General features: G+C 36.1%; 1 protein-coding gene across 3 annotated transcripts in view; it reads right to left on the bottom strand.

Annotated features, from left to right (window-relative positions):
* The window catches only part of LOC103785882 (ankyrin repeat domain-containing protein 36A-like), a 132,795-nt gene that overhangs the window by 53,529 nt on the left and 52,055 nt on the right, over positions 1 to 27,211 (bottom strand). For 2 of the 3 annotated variants that reach the window (XM_063594779.1, XM_063594781.1), the window contains 14 exons: positions 26,773 to 26,801; positions 26,606 to 26,678; positions 24,897 to 24,925; positions 24,730 to 24,802; positions 23,021 to 23,049; positions 22,853 to 22,925; positions 21,143 to 21,171; positions 20,980 to 21,052; positions 19,277 to 19,305; positions 19,110 to 19,182; positions 17,403 to 17,431; positions 17,235 to 17,307; positions 13,165 to 13,238; positions 4,191 to 4,332 (listed from right to left, as the gene is read on the bottom strand). In XM_063594779.1, coding sequence (XP_063450849.1) covers positions 4,191 to 4,332; positions 13,165 to 13,238; positions 17,235 to 17,307; positions 17,403 to 17,431; positions 19,110 to 19,182; positions 19,277 to 19,305; positions 20,980 to 21,052; positions 21,143 to 21,171; positions 22,853 to 22,925; positions 23,021 to 23,049; positions 24,730 to 24,802; positions 24,897 to 24,925; positions 26,606 to 26,678; positions 26,773 to 26,801 — 828 coding nt within the window. The remainder of the gene's footprint in view (positions 1 to 4,190; positions 4,333 to 13,164; positions 13,239 to 17,234; positions 17,308 to 17,402; positions 17,432 to 19,109; positions 19,183 to 19,276; positions 19,306 to 20,979; positions 21,053 to 21,142; positions 21,172 to 22,852; positions 22,926 to 23,020; positions 23,050 to 24,729; positions 24,803 to 24,896; positions 24,926 to 26,605; positions 26,679 to 26,772; positions 26,802 to 27,211) is intronic. The other variant, XM_063594782.1, reaches the window with a different exon arrangement.

Below are 27,211 nucleotides of genomic sequence, written 5' to 3'. Positions count from 1 at the left end.
ATTAACAAATTCCTTTAAAAATGAAAATTAGCAAATCTCAATCAAGAAGCAATAGATAACGTGAATTGCCCTATATCTATAGAAGAAAGTTAAGTTATAGTTAAAAACCTTCCTAAAAGAAAACTCCAGACCCAGCTGGCTATGCTGGTGAATTCTACAAAACATTACTGGAAGAAAATAATACAATTATACATAAACTCTCCCAAAAGAAACAGAAAGAAGGAGTATATCTCAACTCAGTCTGTAATGTTAGCTTTACCCTGAACCAAAACCAGAAAATATTACCAACAAGAAAATTCCCTCATGAGCACGAATGTAAAAATTCAACCAATTTGTGATGCAACGAAGACATCCTCCCATAGTGGAGTGAATAAACTGTGGTTACACAGCCATACAGTGGAATATCACTCTACACATAAAGAAATGAGCAATCAATTCATGAAAATATGTGAAGGAACCTTAAATGCATATTACCAAGTGACATAAGCTAATCTGAAAAGGGCACTTACTGTATGGTTCCAACTATATGATCAGGAAAAGGCAAAACTATGGATAAAGTAAAAGGGTGCCAAAGGGTAAGAGACAGCAGGAAAAGATACATAGGCAGAGCACAGAGGATTTTTAGGGAAGTCAAAATAATTTATATAACATGGATACGCATCATTGTACATTTGTCCAAATCCATACATGTACAGTACCAAGAGTGAACCCCAATGCAAATTATGGGCTTGGGGTGATTGTGATGTGTCAATTTAGGCTCATCTATCATAGCAACTACCTCTATGGTGAAGGATACTGGTAATGAAGGAGGCTAAACATGTATTGGATTGGGGGTATACAAAAAAATATCTGAACCTCCCTCTCAATTTTGACAGGAACATAAAACTGGTCTAAAAAATAAAAGTCTTTATAATAAATTCTAAATGAGACTTTAGTAAATTGTATCCAACAGTATAATGAAAAGGTAATATATCATAAACAAATGGGGTTTATTCCAGAAATGGAAGGTTGGCTTAACATTGAAACATCATCATTATTTACCACAAAACAAACTGAAAGAGAAGATCCATAGGATCATCCCAACAGACACTGGCATCTGATAAAATTTACTCCTGATGTCTCAAAGAAGAAACACTCTCAGCAACATAAGAATCCAAGGGAAGTTCTTCAGCATGATAAACAACGTCTGTGATGAACCTACAGCTAACGTGCATCATAGTGAAAAACTGAATGCATTTCCCATAAGATGAGGAAGAACATGGGAATGTCTGCTTTCACTACTTGTTTGTAGCATTGTTCTGAAGATTCTAGTTAATGCAGTCAGGCAAGAAAAAGAAATAAGAGGCATCCAAGTTTAAAAAAAGAAATAAAATTGTCTTTATACACAACCATGACCACAAAATAGGTATGGGTAAACCCCAACCTGTGGGCCAGCTTCTTGTCTGATAAGCTTTTATTGGAACACAGCTGTGTTCATTAATTTATGGATGATCTATGGCTGCTCTCATACTAAAATGGCAGAGTTTATCAGCTGCAAAAGAGACCCTTTTGCCACAAGCCTAAAATATTCACTATCCTTAGTAAGAGGGTAGTTTGAGAAAGAAAGGTTTAACAACCTTTGGTCTATGAAGAAAATCTGATCAAATCTACCGACGATGTGCCAGAACTAATAAGTGAGTTTAACAAGATTGAAGGATACAAATTCAATATAGAAAAATTAACTGTATTTCTATATGCTAGCGATAAACAATCAAATGAAAATTTTAAAACTATCATTTTCTATAGTTTTATAAAAGTGTATATTTGGATTAGCAATGCTCAACCTGTATAAAGAAAGTCAAATACATCTACATTAATTAAACTATCATTTACAACTTCATCAAAAATGAAATACAGATAAATCTGATAAAATATGAAAATACCTATAAACTAAAAACTACAAAATACTACTGAGAAAATTAAATATTACCTCTATAAAAGCAGACATACACTTTATTGAGGAGTAGATTCGCTATTGTTAAGATGTCAATTCTCCCCAAATTAATCTATAAATATGACCCAATCCCAACTTAATTTCCAACAAGTGAGCAGTCTTTATTTTACTGATAAGCTGATTCTAAAGTTCATGTGAAAATGCAAAGGATCTAGCATAGTCAAAACAGAACAAAGAACAAAATTGGGGGATTCATTTCAAGAATTACTATAAATCAATAGTAACCAAAACAGTGTGCCATAGGTACAGGCTGAGTATCCCTTATTCAAAATGCTTCAGACTAGAAGTTTTTCAGATTTTGGATTTTGGAATATTTGCATATACATGATGAGATATCTTGGGGATAGGACCCAAGTCTAAACACAAAATACATTTGTTTTTCATATTTACCTTGTACACAAAGACTGAAGGTAATTTTAAACAATACTTTTAATAATTTGGGGCATGAAACAATGTTTGTATACATGAGGTCGGATGTAGAATTTTTCCACTGTGGTGTCTATGTTGGCAATCAAAAAGTCTGGGGTTTTAGAGCATTTCAGATTTGGGATATTTAAATTAGCAATGCTCAACCTGTATAAAGAAAGTCAAATTCAGACAATCCCCAACTTAAGGTGGTTTGACTTATTGACTTTACAGTGGGTTTACTGAAGTATTAAATTGCTTTTGACTCAAACACTGGGTTTCCCACAATTTGGGGAGCATCTGCAAATTAATAAAATTCAACAGACAGTCCAGAAATAGATAACACATATGCAACCAGCTTATGACTGACAAAGGCAGGATGGCAATGCAGTGGAGAAAGGATAGCCTTTTCAACATGTGGTGTTGGAACAATTGGCTGTCCATATCCAAAAAGTGAACTTGAATCCATACCTCACCTCACTCCATAGACAAAAGGAAACTCAAAATGGAGCACAGATTTAAATGGAAGATCCAAATCTATAAAATTTCTAGAACAAACACAGGAAAAATCTTTGTGACCTTGTGCTAGGCCAACATTTTTTACATATGACACAAAATGCAAAATCTGTAATTCAACAATTAAATTGGATTTCATTACGATTAAAATCTTCTGCTCTTCAAAAGATACTACAAAGCAAGTGAAAAGTCAACCCAAAATCTGGCAAAAATACCCTTGCAAAAAAGTAGCTAAAAAGTAATAGTATCCAAATACATACAGAATTATTAAAACTCAACACGTAAGAAAACATCAACCTACTTTTTTATATGCAAAAGATGTGAAAAGACAGTTCAACAAAGAAGATGTACAGATGGCAAATAAACACATGGAAAGATGCTCAACATTTTAGTCATTAGGATCGTGTACATTAAAACCATAAGAATATACATAATACACCCATCAGAATAACTAAAATTAAAAAAAATAAATACAGCAGTAGTGTGACAACATAGCAACTGGAATGGTCATTTACTGCTGATGAGAATAGAAAATAGTACAAATATTTTGGAAAACCATTTAGCAGCTTTTAAAAACAGGAATATGAAGGGCCATGTTAGTGGGTGATGGATATATGTTGACTATCTCGATGATGGTAATAGTTTCACATGTGTATACATCTGTTAAAACTTATCAAATGGTACCTTTTACATGTGTGCACTGTATCGCATATCAATTATACCACACTAAAGCTACTGATTGTAGGAGCAAACACCTAAGGCACTGGCTGTGGCACAGAGAAGGGTATGCAATGATGCAGTATAAAGCTCGAGGACTGAGATCCATACCTTATAGCAATAAATGGCAGCTGGGTTTTCAGCAAGCAGGTAACATGATCAGGTGTGATTTTTTACTATATAATTATGATTGCAGAACAGGCCATGGTTTTGGAAGGTGGAATAGTAGGAAAGACAGTTAGAGGGTTATCACAGTATTTCAGGTGGGAAGAAATGGTAACATGACCACGGGTAAATGGGTAATGGCATAGAGGAGAAGCAGAGTAAACAAACACATTGGGTGTGCCATTCACACTGAGAAAAGCACAGTGAAATGATCATAGCTCTTTGGCTGAGAAGGTACAAGATACAGTTGCTTTCATTCTATTTTAACATAAGGCATATTTCTGAGATGAACATTCTTGTAACATATCAGTACTCTATGGTACAGTGCTAAGCAATGTGTGCATACATTGCTATAGGATTTTTTAAAAGCCTTATATTTATGCATTGGTCCTACCTTTACACTTCATTTCATGTTGATCAATGAGTAATATGACATTCTTACAGTTACAGCAAAGCGAGTCACCATCCTCTGAGACTGTTTGAGGTGACTGAATTATGTCATCAAGGTCATCCCTAGAATGTATTTGGTTTTTCACCTACAAAATAAATAACACTGTTTCAAAATGTCCCCAAAATATTTATAGCATATACTAAATGTACAGAAGTGGGAATTGCCCATTTGTTTATATGAGCACAAACACAGGTACCTGTTCTGTACTTTTTTTTTTAAGCAATTTCCTTTATGTTGACTCTAGTTCAGAAGACCACATGGTCTACGGATAAATTAGTTTCCCAGTTCCTATGCTATTTAGAAAACTGACAGAGAGACTTGGGTTAATTAAGGAACAAAGATTAAGAGAATGTCTTCCTGAGCTTGAATTATTTTAATTGCAAAAACAATCTATTTATACATACAATTAGGTATCTAGATAACCCCATTTTACACAAGAGATTTTCATAAGTAAAAAAATTCAAATGGATCAAATAATTGGTGAAGAGAAAAACCAGAGTAGCAGCAAGTGACCCTCTAAGTCTTTTGGAAGTTGAACTTTCTCCAAAGCCAGGAACTCTACTTTACTTGTAATATGCTTACCTCATTCTTAAATCTTTGCATATATCACTTAATTCCACTTCTAGACATACTGCTGATGTTCTGTCACCATGTGGTGGAGAATAATGCACATTTTCTAATTCAAGTTTTATGCTTTCATATTTATTTGCACTACAGTTGTCACATAACGGCTTCTGGAACACATTCTGTATTGGTTTTGTACTGTTGTGTTTGTAACAATAGAAACACCATAATCTTTTTTTTTTTAAATCACATGCTTCATTTCTTTGGAGCAGGTAAGCCACATACCTAAAAGGCTTTTTGAATCACTAAATTGAGGCATATGTCCGATGTTTAATTTCCAGTTAGCGGTGTTTTGGTTTTTTGTCATTTGCCTCACAACCTATTTGACTTCTTTTATTTCAACCATAACTACTTCTGGGTTTCTTGCTTTTGTACTTTCAGTATCATTATAAAAATTTTCCTTGTCTGAATTAAAAACATGTTCAGTATCTGGTTTGTTGTCATTTTCACAGTCTACTTTATTTCTATTTAAATAAAGCTCCGAAGGTGTCTGGCAAGCATATTCTGGGGACCCAGAGTGTGAATGAGAAAGAAAGGCATTTTTGAGACTGGGTTATTTTTGTTCAGGAAATATCTGGACTACTACAGAGACAGACATGCCAGATGCATCACTTTCCTGACAATCAGGTGAATCATTTGTCAAATTAGAGGGTATTTACTTAAGTTTGTTCTTCCTGTAGAGTTATTATGTAGTTGCTCTTCCTCAATACAAGCAGTTTTGTAATTTTCACAAATTTCACCGAAACTCTGCTTTAACTTATTTGTGATGAATTTTAAAGTTTTTTTACCCTAATTTGTCTTGTTTGATCCACATTCTCTCATACTTTTGTGCACAAGTAAGTCCTGCATATATAAAGAGGTCCTTTCTATCACACTTTTTCACTACTAGTTGTTGAGACAATTTTTGCACATGCAAAAGTGGAGGATAAATTTGCTAGTTTTCTTTCTTAGATGTCTTTTCTGTCAGAGTACATGTTTTAAAAATAACTCTATCTTTAAATAATCAAGTGTAAAAAGAGAAAAATTTTAAAATAATTAAAGTTTAATATCAAACTTCTTAATCTATGTTTACCTACTGCCAAATCACTGGATTGTAACTAAGAAGTGAAAAATAATTTGCATTAGCCTAAAATCAGTGAAAAACAGAAATCATGAAACTTTAATTTGCCACTGTTTGTTTGGACTAAACTTGACTAATTCATTATGTGTTAAATTTCCCAAAAATGAATTAGGAGATGACTTGTGGTACTATAAAGGCACTGTCACTTTAAAAGATTTTATCACTATATGTACAGTGTACACTTGAGTGCTTTTCCCTAATATTACTAACTAATGATTAGGCAAACTTTAAATTATTACGAGCCAGAATCACCACCAGTCAGTAAGAAAAGCAAATTCTTTATCTGGCAGCCAAGATGGCCGAATAGGAACAGCTCCGGTCTACAGCTCCCAGTGTGAGTGACACAGAAGATGGGTGATTTCTGCATTTCCATCTGAGGTACCAGGTTCATCTCACTAGGGAGTGCCAGACAGTGGGTGCAGTGCACTGTGCATGACCTGCAGGAGGGCGAGGCATTGCCTCACTCAGGAAGTGCAAGGGGTCAGGGAGTTCCCTTTCCTAGTCAAAGAAAGGGGTGACAGACAGCACCTGGAAAATTGGGTTACTCCCACCCTAATACTGCACTTTTCCAATGGGCTTAAAAAATGGCGCACCAGGAGATTATATCCTGCACCTGGCTCAGAGGGTCCTATGCCCATGGAGTCTTGCTGATTGCTAGCACAGCAGTCTGAGATCAAACTGCAAGGCAGCAGTGAGGCTGGGGGAGGGGCACCTGCCATTGCCCAGGCTTGCTTAGGTAAACAAAGCAGCTGGGAATCTCAAACTGGGTGGAACCCACCACAGCTCAAGGAGGCCTTCCTGCCTCTGTAGGTTCCACCTCTGGGGGCAGGGCACAGAGAAACAAAAAGAGAGCAGTAACCTCTGCAGACTTAAATGTCCCTGTCTGACAGCTTTGAAGACAGCAGTGGTTCCCCCAGCATGCAGCTGGAGATCTGAGAATGGGCAGACTGCCTCCTCAAGTGGGTCCCTGACCACTGACCCCCAAGCAGCCTAACTGGGAGGCACCCCCCAGTAGGGGCAGACTGACACCTCACATGGCTGGGTACTCCTCTGAGACAAAACTCCCAGAGGAAAGATCACACAGCAGCATTCGCTGTTCATGAAAATCCACTGTTCTGCAGCCACTGCTGCTGATACCCAGGCAGCCAGGGTCTGGAGTGGACCTCTAGCAAACTCCAACAGACCTGCAGCTGAGGGTCCTGTCTGGTAGAAGGAAAACTAACAAACAGAAAGGACATCCACACCAAAAACCCATCTGTACATCACCATCATCAAAGACCAAAAGTAGATAAAACCACAAAGATGGGGAAAAAACAGAGCAGAAAAACTGGAAACTCTAAAAAGCAGAGTGCCTCTCCTCTTCCAAAGGAACACAGTTCCTCACCAGCAATGGAACAAAGCTGGACGGAGAATGACTTTGACGAGTTGAGAGAAGAAGGCTTCAGATGATCAAACTACTCTGAGCTACAGGAGGAAATTCAAACCAAAGGCAAAGAAGTTAAAAACTTTGAAAAAAATTTAGATGAATGTATACCTAGAATAATCAATACAGAGAAGTGCTTAAAGGAGCTGATGGAGCTGAAAGCTGAGGCTCGAGAACTACGTGAAGAATGCAGAAGCCTCAGAGGCCGATGCGATCAACTGGAAGAAAGGGTATCAGTGATGGAACATGAAATGAATGAAATGAAGCGAGAAGGGAAGTTGAGAGAAAAAAGAATAAAAAGAAATGAACAAAGCCTCCAAAAAATATGGGACTATGTGAAAAGACCAAATCTACATCTTATTGGTGTACCTGAAAGTCACGGGGAGAATGGAACCAAGTTGGAAAACACTCTTCAGGATATTATCCAGGAGAACTTCCCCAATCTAGCAAGGCAGGCCAACATTCAGATTCAGGAAATACAGACAACGCCACAAAGATACCCCTCGAGAAGAGCAACTCCAAGACACATAATTGTCAGATTCACCAAAGTTGAAATGAAGGAAAAAATGTTAAGGGCAACCAGAGAGAAAGGTCGGGTTACCCAAAAAGGGAAGCCCATCAGACTAACAGTGGATCTCTCGGCAGAAACTCTACAAACCAGAAGAGAGTGGGGGCCAATATTCAACATTCTTAAAGAAAAGAATTTTCAACCCAGAATTTTGTATCCAGCCAAACTAAGCTTCATAAGTGAAGGAGAAATAAAATACTTTATAGACAAGCAAATGATGAGAGATTTTGTCACCATGAGGCCTGCCCTAAAAGAGCTCCTGAAGAAAGCACTAAACATGGAAAGGAACAACCGGTACCAGCCGCTGCAAAATCATGACAAAATATAAAGACCATAGAGACTAGGAAGAAACTGCATTAACTAATGAGCAAAATAACTAGCTAACATCATAATGCCAGGATCAAATTCACACATAACAATATTAACTTTAAATGTAAACGGACTAAATGCTCCAATTAAAAGACACAGACTGGAAAATTGGATAAAGAGTCAAGACCCATCAGTGTGCTGTATTCAGGAAACCCATCTCACATGCAGAGACACACATAGGCTCAAAATAAAAGGATGGAGGAAGATCTACCAAGCAAATGGAAAACAAAAAAAGGCAGGGGTTGCAATCCTAGTCTCTGATAAAACAGACTTTAAACCAACAAAGATCAAAAGAGACAAAGAAGGCCATTACATAATGGTAAAGGGATCAATTCAAAAAGAAGAGCTAACTATCCTAAATATATATGCACCCAATACAGGAGCACCCAGATTCATAAGGCAAGTCCTGAGTGACCTACAAAGAGACTTAGACTCCCACACAATAATAATGGGAGACTTCAACATCCCGCTGTCAACATTAGACAGATCAACGAGACACAAAGTTAACAAGGAGACCCAGAAATTGAACTCAGCTCGGCACCAAGTGGACCTAATAGACATCTACAGAACTCTCCACCCCAAATCAACAGAATATACATTTTTTTCAGCACCACACCACACCTATTCCAAAACTGACCACATAGTTGGAAGTAAAGCTCTCCTCAGCAAATGTAAAAGAACAGAAAGTATAACAAACTGTCTGTCAGACCACAGTGCAATCAAACTAGAACTGAAGATTAAGAAACTCACTCAAAACCGCTCAACTACATGGAAACTGAACAACCTGCTCCCGAATGACTACTGGGTACATAACGAAATGAAGGCAGAAATAAATATGTTCTTTGAAACCAACGAGAACAAAGACACAACATACCAGAATCTCTGGGACACATTCAAAGCAGTGTGCAGTGGGAAATTTATAGCACTAAATGCCCACAAGAGAAAGCAGGAAAGATCCAAAATTGACACCCTATCGTCACAATTAAAAGAACTAGAAAAGCAAGAGCAAACACATTCAAAAGCTAGCAGAAGGCAAGAAATAACTAAAATCAGAGCAGAACTGAAGGAAATAGAGACACAAAAAACCCTTCAAAAAATTAATGAATCCAGGAGCCGGTTTTTTGAAAGGATCAACAAAATTGATAGACTGCTAGCAAAACTAATAAAGAAGAAAAGAGAGAAGAATCAAATAGATGCAATACAAAATGATAAAGGGGGTATCACCACCAATCCCACAGAAATACAAACTACCATCAGAGAATACTACAAACACCTCTATGCAAATAAGCTAGAAAATCTAGAAGAAATGGATAAATTCCTGTACACATACACCGTCCCAAGACTAAACCAGGAAGAAGTTGAATCTCTGAATAGACCAATAACAGGCTCTGAAATTGTGGCAATAATCAATAGCTTACCAACCAAAAAGAGTCCAGGACCAGATGGATTCACAGCCGCATTCTACCAGAGGTACAAGTAGGAACTAGTACCATTCCTTCTGAAACTATTCCAATCAATAGAAAAAGAGGGAATCCTCCCTAACACATTTTATGAGGCCAGCATCATCCTGATACCAAAGCCGGGCAGAGACACAACCAAAAAAGAGAATTTTAGACCAATATCATTAGTAAACATTGATGCAAAAATCCTCAATAAAATACTGGCAAACCAAATCCAGCAGCACATCAAAAAGCTTATCCACCATGATCAAGTGGGCTTCATCCCTGGGATGCAAGGCTCGTTCAATATACGCAAATCAATAAATGTAATCCAGCTTATAAACAGAACCAAAGACAAAAACCACATGATTATCTCAATAGATGCAGAAAAGGCCTTTGACAAAATTCAACAACCCTTCATGCTAAAAACTCTCAATAAATTAGGTATTGATGGGACATATCTCAAAATAATAAGAGCTATCTATGACAAACCCACAGCCAATATCATACTGAACGGGCAAAAACTGGAAGCATTCCCTTTGAAAACTGGCACAAGACAGGGATGCCCTCTCTCACCACTCCTATTCAACATAGTGTTGGAAGTTCTGGCCAGGGCCATTAGGGAGGAGAAGGAAATAAAGGGTATTCAATTAGGAAAAGAGGAAGTCAAAATGTCCCTGTTTGCAGACGACATGATTGTATATCTAGAAAACACCATTGTCTCTGCCCAAAATCTCCTTAAGCTGATAAGCAACTTCAGCAAAGTCTCAGGGTACAAAATCAATGTACAAAAATCACAAGCATTCTTATACACCAATAACAGACAAACAGAGAGCCAAATCATGAGTGAATTCCCATTCACAATTGCTTCAAAGAGAATAAAATACCTAGGAATCCAACTTACAAGCGACGTGAAGGACCTCTTCAAGGAGAACTACAAATCACTGCTCAAGGAAATAAAAGAGGATACAAACAGATGGAAGAACATTCCATGCTCATGGGTAGGAAGAATCAGTATCGTGAAAATGGCCATACTGCCCAAGGTAATTTATAGATTCAATGCCATCCCCATCAAGCTACCAATGACTTTCTTCACTGAATTGGAAAAAACTACTTTAAAGTTCATATGGAACCAAAAAAGAGCCCGCATCACCAAGTCAATCCTAAGCCAAAAGAACAAAGCTGGAGGCATCACACTACCTGACTTCAAACTATACTACAAGGCTACAGTAACCAAAACAGCATGGTACTGGTACCAAAACAGAGATATAGACCAATGGAACAGAACAGAGCCCTCAGAAATAACGCTGCATATCTACAACTATCTGATCTTTGACAAACCTGAGAAAAACAAGCAATGGGGAAAGGATTCCCTATTTAATAAATGGTGCTGGGAAAACTGGCTAGCCGTATGTAGAAAGCTGAAACTGGATCCCTTCCTTACATCTTATACAAAAATTAATTCAAGATGGATTAAAGGCTTAAACGTTAGACCTAAAACCATAAAAACCCTAGAAGAAAACCTAGGCATTACCATTCAGGACATAGGCATGGGCAAGGACTTCATTTCTAAAACACCAAAAGCAATGGCAACAAAAGCCAAAATTGACAGATGGGATCTAATTAAGCTAAAGAGCTTCTGCACAGCAAAAGAAACTACCATCAGAGTGAACAGGCAACCTACAAAATGGGAGAAAATTTTCACAACCTACTCATCTGACAAAGGGCTAATATTCCGAATCTACAAAGAACTCAAACAAATTTACAAGAAAAAAACAAACAACCCCATCAAAAAGTGGGCAAAGGATATCAACAGACACTTCTCAAAAGAAGACATTTATGCAGCCAAAAAACACATGAAAAAATGCTCACCATCACTGGCCATCAGAGAAATGCAAATCAAAACCACAATGAGATACCATCTCACACCAGTTAGGATGGCAATCATTAAAAAGTCAGGAAACAACAGGTGCTGGAGAGGATGTGGAGAAATAGCAACACTTTTACACTGTTGGTGGGACTGTAAACTAGTTCAACCATTGTGGAAGTCAGTGTGGCGATTCCTCAGAGATCTAGAACTAGAAATACCATTTGACCCTGCCATCCCATTACTGGGTATATACCCAAAGGACTATAAATCATGCTGCTATAAAGACACATGCACACGTATGTTTATTGTGGCACTATTCACAATAGCAAAGACTTGGAACCAACCCAAATGTCCAACAGTGATAGACTGGATTAAGAAAATGTGGCACATATACACCATGGAATACTATGCAGCCATAAAAAATGATGAGTTCATGTCCTTTGTAGGGACATGGATGAAATTGGAAATCATCATTCTCAGTAAACTATCGCAAGGACAAAAAACCAAACACTGCATGTTCTCACTCATAGGTGGGAATTGAACAATGAGAACACACGGACACAGGAAGGGGAACATCACACTCTGGGGACTGTTGTGGGGTGGGGGGAGGGGGGAGGGATAGCATTAGGAGGTATACCTAATGCTAAATGATGAGTTAATGGGTGCAGCGCACCAGCATGGCACATGTATACATATGTAACTAACCTGCATATTGTGCACATGTTCCCTAAAACTTAAAGTACAATAATAATAAAATAAAAAAAGAAAAGCAAATTCTTACATTTTAATGCAAATTACATATTGTAATATGATTGACAGTGTCATATATTTATATAGATTATAGGCTTAAGTTCTAAGGTCTACTAATGACAGTGGATTTAATAAATTTAACAATATTTAGAGATTTTCTATATTGAAATTCATTAGGCAGTTATTGTTTGTACACTAATACCAAAGGTGCCATTTTGCAAGGTATAATTCTCTTGATAGCCAGTTGGGTTGATTTCATGATCCATTCTCTCCCTCAACATAGAAACTGAAGTCAGAGATCAAAAGGGAAAATAAATTCTTAACCTTGGTATTAGTGACTGGCAATAAAAAAACTGCAAAGTTTGAACCACTAGCAATAATTACTCCTTTAATCTGAATCCAGTACGGTGGTCATCACTGTTAAATTGTTCATAATTTCTATTGCTTAAAATTGTAATTCAATATTTGATGTTACCTTCTTTATTATAATAGGAAGTTATAAAAATAGAAGTGCAAACAATATCAGGAACTTTTTAACTCAATTCCAAGAGTAAAGATTAGATACAAGTTGCTATAGATTCCAACACTATTTTAAGTTGTATAACTAGTTAAATGTTTTTAAAATGAAATATTAAATTATAATCAACTGATACTAAAAGGCTAATCCAAAGGTAAGTTCATTTCAAATATGCTGTATTACCAAAGCTAGGAAAACAAGATTAAACCAGAAATTTGATTTTAAATTTTTACATGCCTGTGGCTGGTTATTTTCATATTCTTCAAGCCTCTTTTGCTCTCCCTCTGATGCCATTTCTAAGTCTTGTTCTGCTAAAAAAATTATATATTTAGTTAAAATGAGCTACACAGAACAGTTAGATAAAAGCCATGGTCAGCGGTGGCTCACGCATGTAATCCCAACACTTTGGGAGGCCGAGGCGGGTGGATCACGAGGTCAGGAGATCGAGACCATCCTGGCTAACAAGGTGAAACCCCGTGTCTACTAAAAAATACAAAAAATTAACTGGGTGTGGTGGCAGGTGCCTGTAGTCCCAGCTAGTCGGGAGGCTGGGGCAGGAGAATGGCGTCAGCCCGGGAGGTGGAGCTTGCAGTGAGCTGAAGATCTCACCACTGCACCTCCAGCCTGGGTGGCAGAGCGAGATTGTGTCTCAAAAAAAAAAAAAAAAAAAAAAAACCCAGAAAAAAAGATCTCACCACTGCACCTCCAGCCTGGGCGGCAGAGCGAGACTGTGTCTCAAAAAAAAAAAAAAAAAAAAAAGCCATATTCTTTCTAAAACCAGAAAATAAAAGTGTTTAAACGAAGCTTAATCTTTAGTATAATATGTACTTCTTTAAGAAAGGCTTTTAATCCTCCAAAACTTCAGCAAACCACTTGGGGAGGCACTAGATGTCACCAGGTTCAAGCCATGCAAACGTGGTCAAAGATTCACTCACAAATTCATCCACCCAACATCAATGAACAAAACCATCAGAAATAAGACAAAATGTAAAAATCCAATAGAAACAGAAAAAGTAACAGCACACTGTTCTTTACTTCACAATAGTACCTTTAGAACAGCACATTGAGCCTGCTGTTCATTATTAATCATTTCCAAAATGACTGTTACTGTTTACACTTTCATCAATGTACAGTCTCTTCTTTATATCTAAAATATTTTCCTCAACTATTCTGACAGATTTCTTTCATAATTTAAGACTCAGACAGCTATGTGAAGTCTTCCTTGATTCTGGCTATCTTTCCTCAGATAAATGATTTTATTTAATACAGGTTTTATAACATATGTAGTTAAGGTTTCAAAAGTGAGATTATGTCTCAACTAACTATAACTGAAATAGAAGAGTGTATCTATTCCAATGTAAACATGTTGACTGATAATGAGAAAAATGATCCTTATAAAGAATAGCAAATCATGATCCTGAGGGTAAGTGTCAAAGCTGATGGGAGGATGCTATGGCCTATCTTTAATGCAATACTTCAGATTCAATTACACCATTATACTACAAGCATTTATCATGTCCAACTATTTTTCCTATTATTTAGGAAGTACAAAGTTGTGAGGACACTTCCAATAAATATACAATTTATTTCTCATCAGAGAAACTGTTTAAAATTAATCAGCTTAGATAGACAGTTGTAGAATAAAAATTAATAAAACTATTCATTTTTTTCATTCCTAGGTAGGCTACTGCTATGTCTACATTGCTTGTATCCTGCAGTTTGGCCCTGTCAAGAACTTTCTGAATCCACTCATGCAAGAAGATATGTAAACCACATCAAAAATAGTGTATAGGCTGGGTGTGGTGGCTCACGGCTGTAATCACAGCACTTTGGGAGGCTGAAGTGGGTGGATTACAAGGTAAGGAGGTCGAGACCAGCCTGACTAACATGGTGAAACCCCATCTCTACTCAAAATACAAAAATTAGCCGGGCATGGTGTCATGTGCCTGTAATCCCAGCTACTCAGGGGGCTGAGGCAGGAGAATCGCTTTAACCCGGGAGGTAGAGGTTGCAATGAGCCGAGATTGTGCCATTGCACTCCAGGCTGGGAGACAGAGCGAGACTCCATCTCAAAAAAAAAAAAAGTGTATAATAAGCTTTCAATATGTAAATAATTGTCAAAAGTGAAAAAATTAAATTTCCACAGACATTAATAACATTTTATACTTCAAAATCTGTGCAACATTCACTGATTATTTTGGTTTTGTTATTCAAAGAATGAATGCTATAACTTTTTGTTTCTAAAATTAGTTTGATTTGATATACCATGCTAATCTCTAAGGCACTTTCATGGAACTGTGATCTTATTAAAAAAATAGGTTTCTTAGTAAAATCAGTCAAAGTTTCTTAGTTGAAATAAATTTCATTTGATTAACTAATATCAACACTTCTATATAGCTCTCATAAATTATTCCCACCACAAATGAAGAGGAAAGCCTCTTAATTTAGCAGTAGTACCTTACATGTATAATTTCTATTTCCTAAATTTGTTCCTTTCCCTCTGGCTAGAAACATGCTCAGAAATAGTAGCAAAATGACACTGTTATGTTTCAAACTGCTATCAGATGGCAAACAGGTATATGGAAAGGTGCTCGACATCACTGATCATCACAGAAATGCAAATCAAAGCTACAATGAGGTATCGTCTCACCTCAGTTAAAATGGCTTTTATCCAAATGGCAGGCATTAAGAAATGCTGGTGAGGATGTGGAGAAAGCAGAACCCTCGTACACCATTGGTGGCATTGTGAATTAGTACAGTCACTATGGAGAACAGTATAGAGTCCTCAAAAAATTAAAAATACAGCTACCCACATGATCCAGCAATCCCATTGCTAGGTAACTATTCAAAAGCAAGAAAATCAGTATTATAAAAGAGAAATCTGTCCTGACATGTTTATTGCAGCACTTTTCACAATAGCCATAATTTGGAATCAACCTAAATGTACATCAACAGAAAAATGGGTTCTAAAAATGTGATACAAATACGGCTCAGCCATATGAAAGAATAAGATCCTCTCATTCGCAATGACATGGATGGAACAAGAGGACATTATGTCAAGTAAAATAATCCAGGCAAAGAAAGGAAGCCTTCACATGTTGTCAGTCCTTTGTGGGTGTGAGAAATTTAAAAAATAGAGCTCATGGAGATGAAGAGAAAAATCACCATTACCACAGTCTAGGAAGGGTGTGGGGGTGGTAGGAAATGAGGATGCTTAATAAGTACAAACTATAGTTAGAAACAATGAATAAAATTTAGCATTTTATAGCACAAAAACATGACTACAGTCAGCAATAAATTGTTGTACATTTTAGCATTACTGAGGAAGTACAAATTAAAAGACAGCACAAAGAAATGGTTAATGCTAGAGGTGATGGATAACCCATTAACCATGATGTCATTATTACACATTGTATGCCTGTATCAAACTATCTCATCTACTCCATAAACATAAACACCTACAATTTACTCATTAAAATTAAAAACAAAAAAATAAAACACACACACACACACACACACACACAGTGTGCTAATCAGAACATCCGATTGGCTTAATATAAGTGTAACAAAATTGACCAGAACCAATAAAAGTTAAAACAAAATATGTTACAAAATAAAACATTTCATTAGCTAAAAGCCATAATTTTAATTGACTTTTAAAGCAAAACAAATATTTTACAGTATCAAAATTGATCTCTTTAATTCACTAAAAACTATTGAAATTCCAAATTGGAAACTTCAGAGTATCAAAATGTAAAAGTAGAAACATCTGAATAAAACCTTACATTTTTAGGCCAGGCATGGTGGTTCACACCTGTAATCCCAGCACTTTGGGAGGGCGAGGCGGGAGGATCACCTGAGGTCGAGAGCTCAAGACCAGCCTGACCAACATGGAGAAAGCCTGTCTCTACTAAAAATACAAAATTAGCCGGGCATGGTGGGGCATAGCTGTAATTCCAGCTACTCGGGAGGCTGAGGCAGGAGAATTGCTTGAACCAGGAAGGTGGAGGTTGCGGTGAGCTACAATTGAGCCATTGCACTCCAGCCTGGGCAACAAGAGCAAAGCTCTGTCTCCAAAAACAAAAAACAAAACAAAAAAAAAACCTTATGTTTTAAAAATGTATTTTCCTTATGCATGTAAATCTCATTTTTGAAAATATAAATAAAAATGATAACAGCTGCATTATTTAGATGAAATCCTGAAATAAAATATAAAAAGTGAAATAATTGAGAATAGAAAGACTATGAGCATTACAAACAGATTAATGTACTTCTTTCCAGAGTTAAATCTACAATGCAAAGTTTACCTGGTGTGGATGTTTGTACATCCTTCATTTTGGTGGCTGTATTCAGAACAGAATCTTTATTTTCAATTGTAGCCTGAATGGGTTTTAAAACAAAGTGATTAGCACATGATGTATATTGGTATAGGTTATGCAGTTAATAATTAAAAATATAAATGTAAGAGTAATTACCTTCAAGGTGGGCAGATTCTCAGGATACTCTAACAAGCAAGAGAAATATATAATCAATCATATGTAAATATGGTAAGGCCAACCATACATTCGTGGAGTGTTAGCATCAAACTGAATACTCTTGCCTGTATTAGTGTAGGTTTCATGTTTTTCTAGTTTGTTTCTTTGGGACAGTAACATGATAGAAATGCAATGAAGAAAATAGGAATACAAGCTTCAAAAATATACAGTTACAAGTTAAAAAGTGAGATTATGCACCACATCTATTGCTAAAAAAAAAAAGTGTTAATATCAATGTGGATATACTGATTAACAAGGAGAAATGTGATCTAAAATCAGAGGAGCAAGTCATAACCCTAGAAATAAGTGTAAAAGCTGGTGCTAACTGCGACTACATGAATTTCATACAAGACATCAGAAGGCTTTATACCATTATAACATAAACATTCATCATGCTCTTTAGCTTGTCTGATAACTGAGAAGGTACACAATTACAATGACACTTCAGTTGAACGTACACTTCACGTATCTTCAGTGTAAGTGTCCTGAATTGATCTGCTTGGATATATGTTTGGTGAATCCTAGTAGTTAATATTCATTATTTATCATGCCCATGTGGTGTAATAATCTGCCTACATTTCTTATATCCTCTAGTTTAGCCTTCAGAAACTTTCTTCATCCACTAATGGCAAGAAGGTATAATATATAAACCCCATCAAAAAGTATAATAAATTATACATATTTATACAAAATGGAATTGCTCCAGGCATTAGATATTAATAAACTTATACATTTGGAAATCAGTCCAATATTCATTGAAAATAATCACTTTAGGATTCAATTAATGCATTCAACATTATTTTTGTCTGTAAAATTAGTCTGCTCTGGAATATCACTTTACTATAAAGAATTTTCATTAAATAGCTATTTTAACAAGACAGCCAGCACTTTGGAAAAAACTAAATATTCATATTAAACTTCAACTCATTTGAATAACTAATAAAAATATATGTGTGATGTCTGATACTAATAAACATGAATAATGAGGCACTGTGGTTTATCCCAATTCTAGCACTCCTTCCTGATTCCAGCAGTCATTGGAGCAGCCAGAAATCAGATCTTCTGGTATGCAAATATTCTAAATGCATCTGAAGTGAGTTCACTCAGGCTTCCTCAGCAGAAACCCCAAAATTACCTAAATAACTTCTTCCTTCCCCTCTGTCTTGCCTTGCAATCCCTCTTTCTTGATGAAAATAATTACTACATCAGTGGTCACCTTGCTCCTCATTCTCCAGTGTTTATGGGTTATTATGACAACTTCCTCCCTCTGGTTTAAGCAGTACCATCTGACATCTATAATTTCTATTACTTTTTTCTCTTTCTCCTTCCCCTTTCCATAGAAACATGCTCTGAAATAAGAGCAAAATTATGCTGTCCCCGGATCCTCTTATCTCTTATGTCTTGAACTGTTTTCCAACGGTTCTTCTACACAATTTCCATGTAGGGAAGTCTATAAGCTTGTTAGTAAGATCATGGCCAAGGACCAGCAGCATCAACAACACCTGACAACTCAGTAGAAATGCACAATCTCAGGCCTGCTGAATCAGAAAGTGCATTTTCAATGAGCCCCCCGCTGATCTATTCAGGGGTGGGACGTTGTCTTCTATCTTGAGTGCACATGACATTAAATGTATATTGCCAAATTACCTCTTCCAGATTTCCAACCGCCCATTATTCTTGTGGCAATATTCAAAAGAGAAACTTTCTTTTTAAATATAACCTGAATGGAAAGAGAAACAAAATAGTCAATACATAATATATATTTCATAGGCTATAAAATAAATAATTCAAAATATAAATGAAAGAGTAACTACCTTCTGGGCCGATTGTTTCTGAGGAGACACTGAAAAGTAAAAGAAATATATAATCCATCATATGTAAATATGATAAAGTTATCCATACATTCATGCAGTGTTAGCATCAAGCTGTATCCTCCTGCCTGTACTAGTGTAGGATTTGATGTTTTACAGTTTGTGTCTTTGGGACAGGAACATGAGGAAATATGCTGAAGAAAATAGGAATACACGCTTCCAGAAAATATTCAGTCAGAAATTACAAAGAGGTATTTTGCGTCATGTGTGTATTACTGAAATAAAAAGTGTCAATATCAATGTGGATATGCCGAATGATGAAAAGAAATGTGATCTAAAATCAGAGGAGCAACTCATACACCCAGGAACCAATGTCAAAGAAGGGACTAAATGCTACTGCATGTTTTTCATGCAAGACATCAGAAGGATTTATACCATTGTACTGCAAGTATTCATCATGCTCTTTAACTTGCCTGGTAATTGAGCAGGTACACAATGACAATGACACTTTAATAGAATGTACACTTCACAAGTCCTCAGTGGAAGTGTCGCAGCTTCATCAGCTTGGATATAGGTTGGGATAATCCTGTATACAATATTCTTTATTTCTCAAACCCATGTGGTGTAATAATGTGCCTACATTTGTTGTGTCCTCTAGTTTAGGCTACAGAAAGGTTCTTCATCCACTCATGGCAACAAAGTATAATATATAAACCATATCAAAAAGTATAATAAATGATCAAATGACAAACTTATACAAAATAAAGTTGCTACAAGCATTAGATATGAATAACCTTTTACATTTGGAAATCACTACAATATTCATTGAAAATAACAATTTTAAAAGTCAATTAATGAATTCAAATTAATTTTGTTTCTAAAATAGTCTGGTTTGAAGTATCATGTTACTCCCTAAAGCATTTTCATTAAATTGCTATTTTATCCAAAGTTAGCTAATTGAAAAGAAAAGCCAATATATGCATATTCATGTTTATTTCACTTGAATAACTAATATTAACAAAACATATATCTCTGACACCCAAGAGTAACAAAGAGGAGCAATGAGTCACTGTGGTTTATCCCAATTCTAGGAGTCCTTCCTGCTTCCACTGGTTCCTAAAGCAGCCAAAATCAAATCTTCTTTTAGGAAAATATTCGAATATGCATCTGAACACAAGTTTCCTCAGAAGAAACAACAAAATTACCTAAATAACTTCTTATTTTCCCTCCTTTCTGCCTGACAATCCCTCTTCCTTGAGGAAAGTAATTGCTACATCAGCGGTCTCATTAGTTCTCATTCTACAGTATTCATGGGTTATTGTGATCACTTTTCCATCTGTTTTTAGGAACACGATGTGATATCTGTAAAATCTATACTTCATCTCTATCTCCTACCACCCTTGGTGAAAACATGCTGTAGAATTAAAGCAAAATTATGCTGTCCCCTGAGCCCCTTATGTCTTGACATGGTCTCCAATGTTTCTTCTTCCCAATTTCAATGTGGGGAAGTCTATAATCTTACTTCAAAGATCACGTCCAAGACCAGCAGCATCAGCGTCACCCGAGAACTTATTACAAATGAAGAATCTCAGGTCTGCAGAATCGGAATGTGCAGCTGCGACGAGCCCCCCGCTGATTTATTTGGGGAAGAGAAGTTCTTTTCTATCTGGACTGAACATGACATTAAATGTGTTTTGCAAAATTACCTGTCCCAGATTTTTCTCCATCCTTTATTTCTCTGGCTATATTCGAAACAGAATCTTTCTCATCACCTGTAGTCTGAATGGAATTTGAAACAAAATAATAAATAAAGTATGTTTCATAGACTATACAATTACTAGTTCACAATATAAATAAGAGTTTAATTACCTTCAAGGCTGGTCGTCTCTGAGAAGACACTGAAAAGCAAAAGGGATACATAATCACTCACATGTACGTATGATAAAGTTATTCATACATTCATGCAGTGTTAGCATCAAGCTGTATCCTTCTGCCTGTATTAGGGTAGGATTTGATGTTTCCTACTTTGTGTCTGGGGATTGGAACATGACAGAAATACACTGAAAAAAAGTAATACAGCCTTCATGAAAAATATACTTACAATTTCAAGCATGGTATGATTTGTCATATGTCTAAAACTAAAATAAAACCCTGTCAATATCAACGTGGATATGCTGAGTGATGAGGACAAATGTGATCTAAAATCAGAGGATCAACTCATACACCTGAGAATCAATGTCAAAGTAGGTGGTACTTGATCCCACAGGTCTTTCATGCAAGAAATCAAAAGGATTTACACCATTATACTACAGACATTCATCATGCTCTTTAACGTGCCCTATAACAGAGAAGGTACACAATTACAATGACACTTCGGTTGAATGTACACTTCACATCTCTTCAGTAGAAGTGTCCTAAATTGATCACCTTGGATATCTGTTTGCTGAAACCGAGTAGGTAATATTTATTATTCCTCACACCCACGTGGTGTAATAATTTGCCTAAGTTTCTTGTATCCACTCGTTTAGCTTTCCAAAAGTTTCTTCATGCATTCATGGCACCAAAGGACAATATATTAGCCTCAATAAAAATATCATCAATTATCAATTTTGACATATTTCTACAAAGTAAAACTGCTACAAGCGTTAGATATTAATATGTTTTACATTCACAAATCACTCCAATATTCATTGAAAATGACCACTTTAGGAGTTAATTAGAATTCCACATACTTTTTGTTTCTAAAATAGTCTTGTTGGGAGTATCATGCTATTCTCTAAAGAAGTTTCATCCAATAGCTATTTTACCCAAGAGTTAGCTCCTTGAACAACGAAGCCAATGTATTCATATTCAAGTTTATCTCATTTTTATAACTAAAATCAACAAAACATGTATCTCTGATGCCTAATAGTAGCAAAGAAGAGTAACGAGTCAGTGTGCTTTATCCCAATTCTAGCATTGTTTCCTGCTTCCAGTAGTTCTTGGAGAAGCCAAAATTTAGTGTTCTTTTATGCAAATATTCCAAATTTATCTGAAGTGAGTTCACTCAGGTTTCCTCAACAGAAACCCCAAAATTACATAAATAACTTCTTCTTTTCTCTCCTTCCTGCCTCACAATCCCTCTTCCTTGTGGAAAATAATTGCTACTTCAGTGATCTTGTTCGTTCTCATTCTACGCTGTTTTTGAGGTATTAGGATCACTTTTCCCTCTGTTTATAACAATATGATCTGACGCCTATAATATCTATTACTTCATCTCTTTCTCCTTCCCCTCTTGATGGAAACTTGCTGTAGAATTAAAGCAAAATGATGCTGTTCCCTGAGGCTGTTATGTGCTAAACCGCTCTCCTATGGTTCGTCTTCCTAATTTCAATGTAGGGAAGTCTACAATCTTACTACTCAGATCATGGTCAAGGACCAGCACCATCAGGGTCACCCGAGGACTTATTACAAATGAAGAATCTCAGGCATGCTGAATCCAAACATAAAGCTTCAATGAACCCCCCGCTGATTTATTTGGGGAAGTGAATTTCTCTTCTATTTGATCGAACATTACATTAAAGGTGTATTCCAAAATACCTGTCCCACGTATTTGTCCATCCTTTATTTCTGTGGCTATATTAGAAACAGAATCTTTCTTGACACTTGTAGCCTGAATGGGATTTGAAACAAAATAATCAATACATAAAGTATATATTCATAGACTATACAGTTAATAGTTCAAAATATATATGAGTGTTTAATTACCTTCCAGGCTGGTTGTTTCTGAGAAGACACTGAAAAGCAAAACAGATACATAATCACTCATATGTGCATATGATAAAGTTATTCAAACATTCATGCAGTGTTAGCATCAAGCTGCATCTGTCTGCAGTTATTAGTGTAGGCTTTGATGCTTTATACTTTGTGTTTTGGGATGGGAACATGACAGAAATACACTGAAGAAAACAGGAATACAGGTTTCAAGAAATACACACTAAGCATTTCAAACGTAGTATGATTTGTCATATGACTAAAACTAAAATAAAAGTGTCAATTTCAATAAGGATATGCCGAGTGATGAGGACAAATGTGGTCTAAAATCACAGAAGAAACTAATCACCTGGGAATCAATGTCAAAGCAGGTGGTACATGCACCCGCATGACTTTCATGCAAGATATCCGAATGATTAAACCATTATACTGCAAACATTCAACATGCTCTTTAACTTGCCCAATAACTGAGAAGGTACACAAATACAATGACACTTCACTTGAACGTACACTTCACATCTCTTAAGTGGAAGGGACCTAAATCGATCAACGTGGATGTATGTTTCCTGAATCCAAGTAAATAATTCATTATTTCTCACACCCATGTGCTGTAATAATTTGCCTAAGCTTCTTGTATTCTCTAGTTTAGCCTTTTGAACATTTCTTCATCCACTTGTGGCATCAAAGTATAATATATAACCTCAATAAAAAGCATAATCAATTATCAATTTTGACATAATTCTACTAAATAAAACTGCTACAAGTATTGGATATTAATAAGCTTTTACACTTGGAAATCACTCCAATATTCATTGAAAATTACCATTTTAGGAGTCAGTTGTTGAATTCAACATTATTTTTGTTTCTAAAATAGTCTTGTTAGGAGTATCATGCTATTCTCTAAAGAATATTCATTAAATACCTATTTTATCCAAGAGTCAGCTCTTTGATCAATGAAGCCGATGTACTCATATTCAAGTTTATCTAATATCTATAACTAAAATCAACAAAATGTGTAAGTCTGATACCTAACAGTAACAAAGAAGAGTAATTAGTAAATGAAGTTTATCCCAATTCTAGCATTATCTCCTGCACCCAGTAGTTCCAGCAGCTGCCAAAATCAAATCTTCTTTATGCAAATATGCTAAATGCCTCTGAAGTGAGTCCACTCAGGTTTCCTCAGCAGAAACCCCAAAATTACATAAATAACTTCTTCTTTTCCCTCCTTCCTGCCTCACAATCCCTCTTCCTTGGGAAAAATCATTGCTATATCAGTGGTCTCCTTAGTTCTCATTCTACAGTGTCTACAGGTTATTAGAATCACTATTCTGTCTTTTTTATAGCAGTATGATGTGACATCTGTAAAATATATACTTCATGTCTTTCTCCTTCTACCCTTATTGAAAACATGCTGTAGAATTAAAGCAAAATTATGCTGTTCCCCTGAGCCCCTTATGTCTTGAACTGCTCTCCATATTTCTTCTTCCCAATTTCAATGTGGGGAAGTCTATAATCTTACTGCAAAGATCCTGTCCAAGACCAGCAGCATCAGCATCACCCAAGAACTTACTAAAAATGAAGAATGTCAGGCCTGCTGAATCAGAATGTGCAGTTTTGATGAGCCCCACACTGATTTGTTCGGGGAAGAGAAGTACTTTTCTATCTGGACTGAACATGACATTAAATGTGTTTTGCAAAATTACCTGTTCCAGATTGTTGTCCATCCTTTATTTCTGTGGGTATATTCGAAACAGAATCTTTCTTGTCACTTGTAGCCTGAATGGAATTTGAAACAAAATAATCAATACATAAACTATGTTTCATAGACCACACAGTTAATAGTTCACAATATAAATGAGAGTTTAATTACCTTCAAGGCTGGTTGTTTCTGAGAAGACACTGAAAAGCAAAAGGGATACATAATCACTCATATGTAAATATGATAAAGTTATCCATACATTCCTGCACTGTTGGCATCAAGATGTATCTTCCTGCCTGTATTAGTATAGGCTTTGATGTTTTCTACTTTGTGACTCGGGACTGGAATATGACAGAAATACACTGAAAAAGGTGAATACAGGCTTCACAAAATATACTTACAATTTCAAACATGGCATGATTTGTCATATGTCTAAAACTAAAATAAAACCATGTCAATATCAATGTGGATATGCCAAGTGATGAGGACAAATGTGATCTAAAATCAGAGGAGCAACTCATACAATTGAGAATCAATGTCAAAGCAGGTTCTACATGATGCCACATGTCTTTCATGCAAGAAATCAAAAGGATTTACACCATTATAGTACAAACATTCATCATGCTCTTTAACGTGCCCAATAACTGAGAAGGCACACAATTACAATGACACTTCAGTTGAACGTACACTTCACGTCTCTTCAGTGGAAGTGTCCTAAATTGATCAGCTTGGATTATGTTTGCTGAAACCTAGTAGATAATATTCATTACTTCTCACACCCCTGTGGTGTAATAATTTGCCTAAGTTTCTTGTATCCACTCGTTTAGCCTTCTGAAAGTTTCTTCATCCACTCATGGCACCAAAGGATAATATATTAGCCTCAATAAAAATATCATCAATTACCAATGTTGACGTACTTCTACAAAGTAAAACTGCTACAAGCATTGGATATTAATAAGTTTTACATTCAGAAATCAATCAAATATTCATTGAAAGGACCACTTTAGGAGTTAATTAGAATTCAACATAATTTTTGTTTCTAAAAAGTCTTCTTTGGAGTATCATGCTATTCTCTAAAGAAGTTTCATTCAATAGCTATTTTATCCAAGACTTAGCTCCTTGAACTTTGAAGCCAATGTATTCATATTCATTTATCTCAGTTTTATAAATGAAATCAACAAAACATGTATCTCTGATGCCTAATAGTAAATTACTCCTAAAGAGGAGTAATGAGTCACTGTGGTTTATCCCAATTCTAGCATAGTTTCCTGCTTCCAGTAGTTCCTGGAGCAGCCAAAATCAAATCTTCTTTTATGCAAATGTTCCAAATGTATTGAAGTGAGTTCACTGAGGTTTCCTCAGCAGAAATCCCAAATTACATAAATAACTTCTTCTTCTCCCTCCTTCCTGACTCACAATCCCTATTCCTTGAGGAAAATAATTGCTACATCACTGGTCTTGTTACTTGTCATTCTACAGTGTTTTTGTGGTATTAGGATCACTTTTCCCTCTGTTTATCACAATACAATCTGACACCTCTAATATCTATTATTTCATCTCTTTCTCTTTCCCCTCTTGATGGAAACATGCTGTAGAATTAAAGCAAAATGATGCTGTCCCCTGAGCCTGTTATGTGTTGAATTGCTGTCAGATGGTTCTTTTTCGCAATTTCAAAGTACAGACATCTAAAATCTTAGTACTTTCAGCATGGCCAAGGACCACAGCATCAGGGTCACCCGAGAACTTATTACAAATGAATAATCTCAGGAATACTGAATCAGAACATGAAGATTTGACGAACCCCCCGCTGCTTTAATTGGTGAAGAGAAGTTCTCTTCTATCTTGAATGAACATCATATTAAATGTGTTTGCAAAATTACCTGCCCCAGATATTTGTTCATCCTTTGTTTCTGTGGCTATATTTGGAATAGAATCTTCCTTGTCACTTGTAGCCTGAATGGAATTTGAAACAGAACAGTCAATAAATAAAGTATATTTCATAGACTATACAGTTAATAGTTCAAAATACAAAAGAGAGTTTAATTACCTTCAAGGATGGTTGTTTATGAGAAGACACTGAAAAGCAAAAGGGATACATAATCACTCATACATAAATATGATAAAGTTATCCATACATTCATACAGTGTTAGCATCAACCTCTGTCCTCCTGCCTGTAATAGTGTAGGCTTTGATGGCTTCTACTTTGTGTCTGGGGACAAGAACATGACAGAAATACACTGAAAAAAGGGAATACAGGCTCCATGAAATATATCCTTACAATTTTAAACATGGTATGATTTGTCATATGTCAAAAACTAAAATAAAGCCCTGTCAATATGAATGTCGATATGCCGAGTGATGAGGACAAAGTGATCTAAAATCAGAGGAGCAACTCATACACGTAAGAATCAATGTCAAAGCAGGTGCTACATGATCCCACATGTCTTTCATGTAAGAAATCAAAAGGATTTACACCATTATAGTA

The sequence above is a fragment of the Pan paniscus genome, chromosome 12 (genome assembly GCF_029289425.2).
Source record: "Pan paniscus chromosome 12, NHGRI_mPanPan1-v2.0_pri, whole genome shotgun sequence".
Classification (NCBI taxonomy): domain Eukaryota; kingdom Metazoa; phylum Chordata; class Mammalia; order Primates; family Hominidae; genus Pan; species Pan paniscus.
The sequence above is the reverse complement of the archived record's forward strand: the minus strand, read 5'-3'. Positions and strand labels throughout refer to the sequence as shown.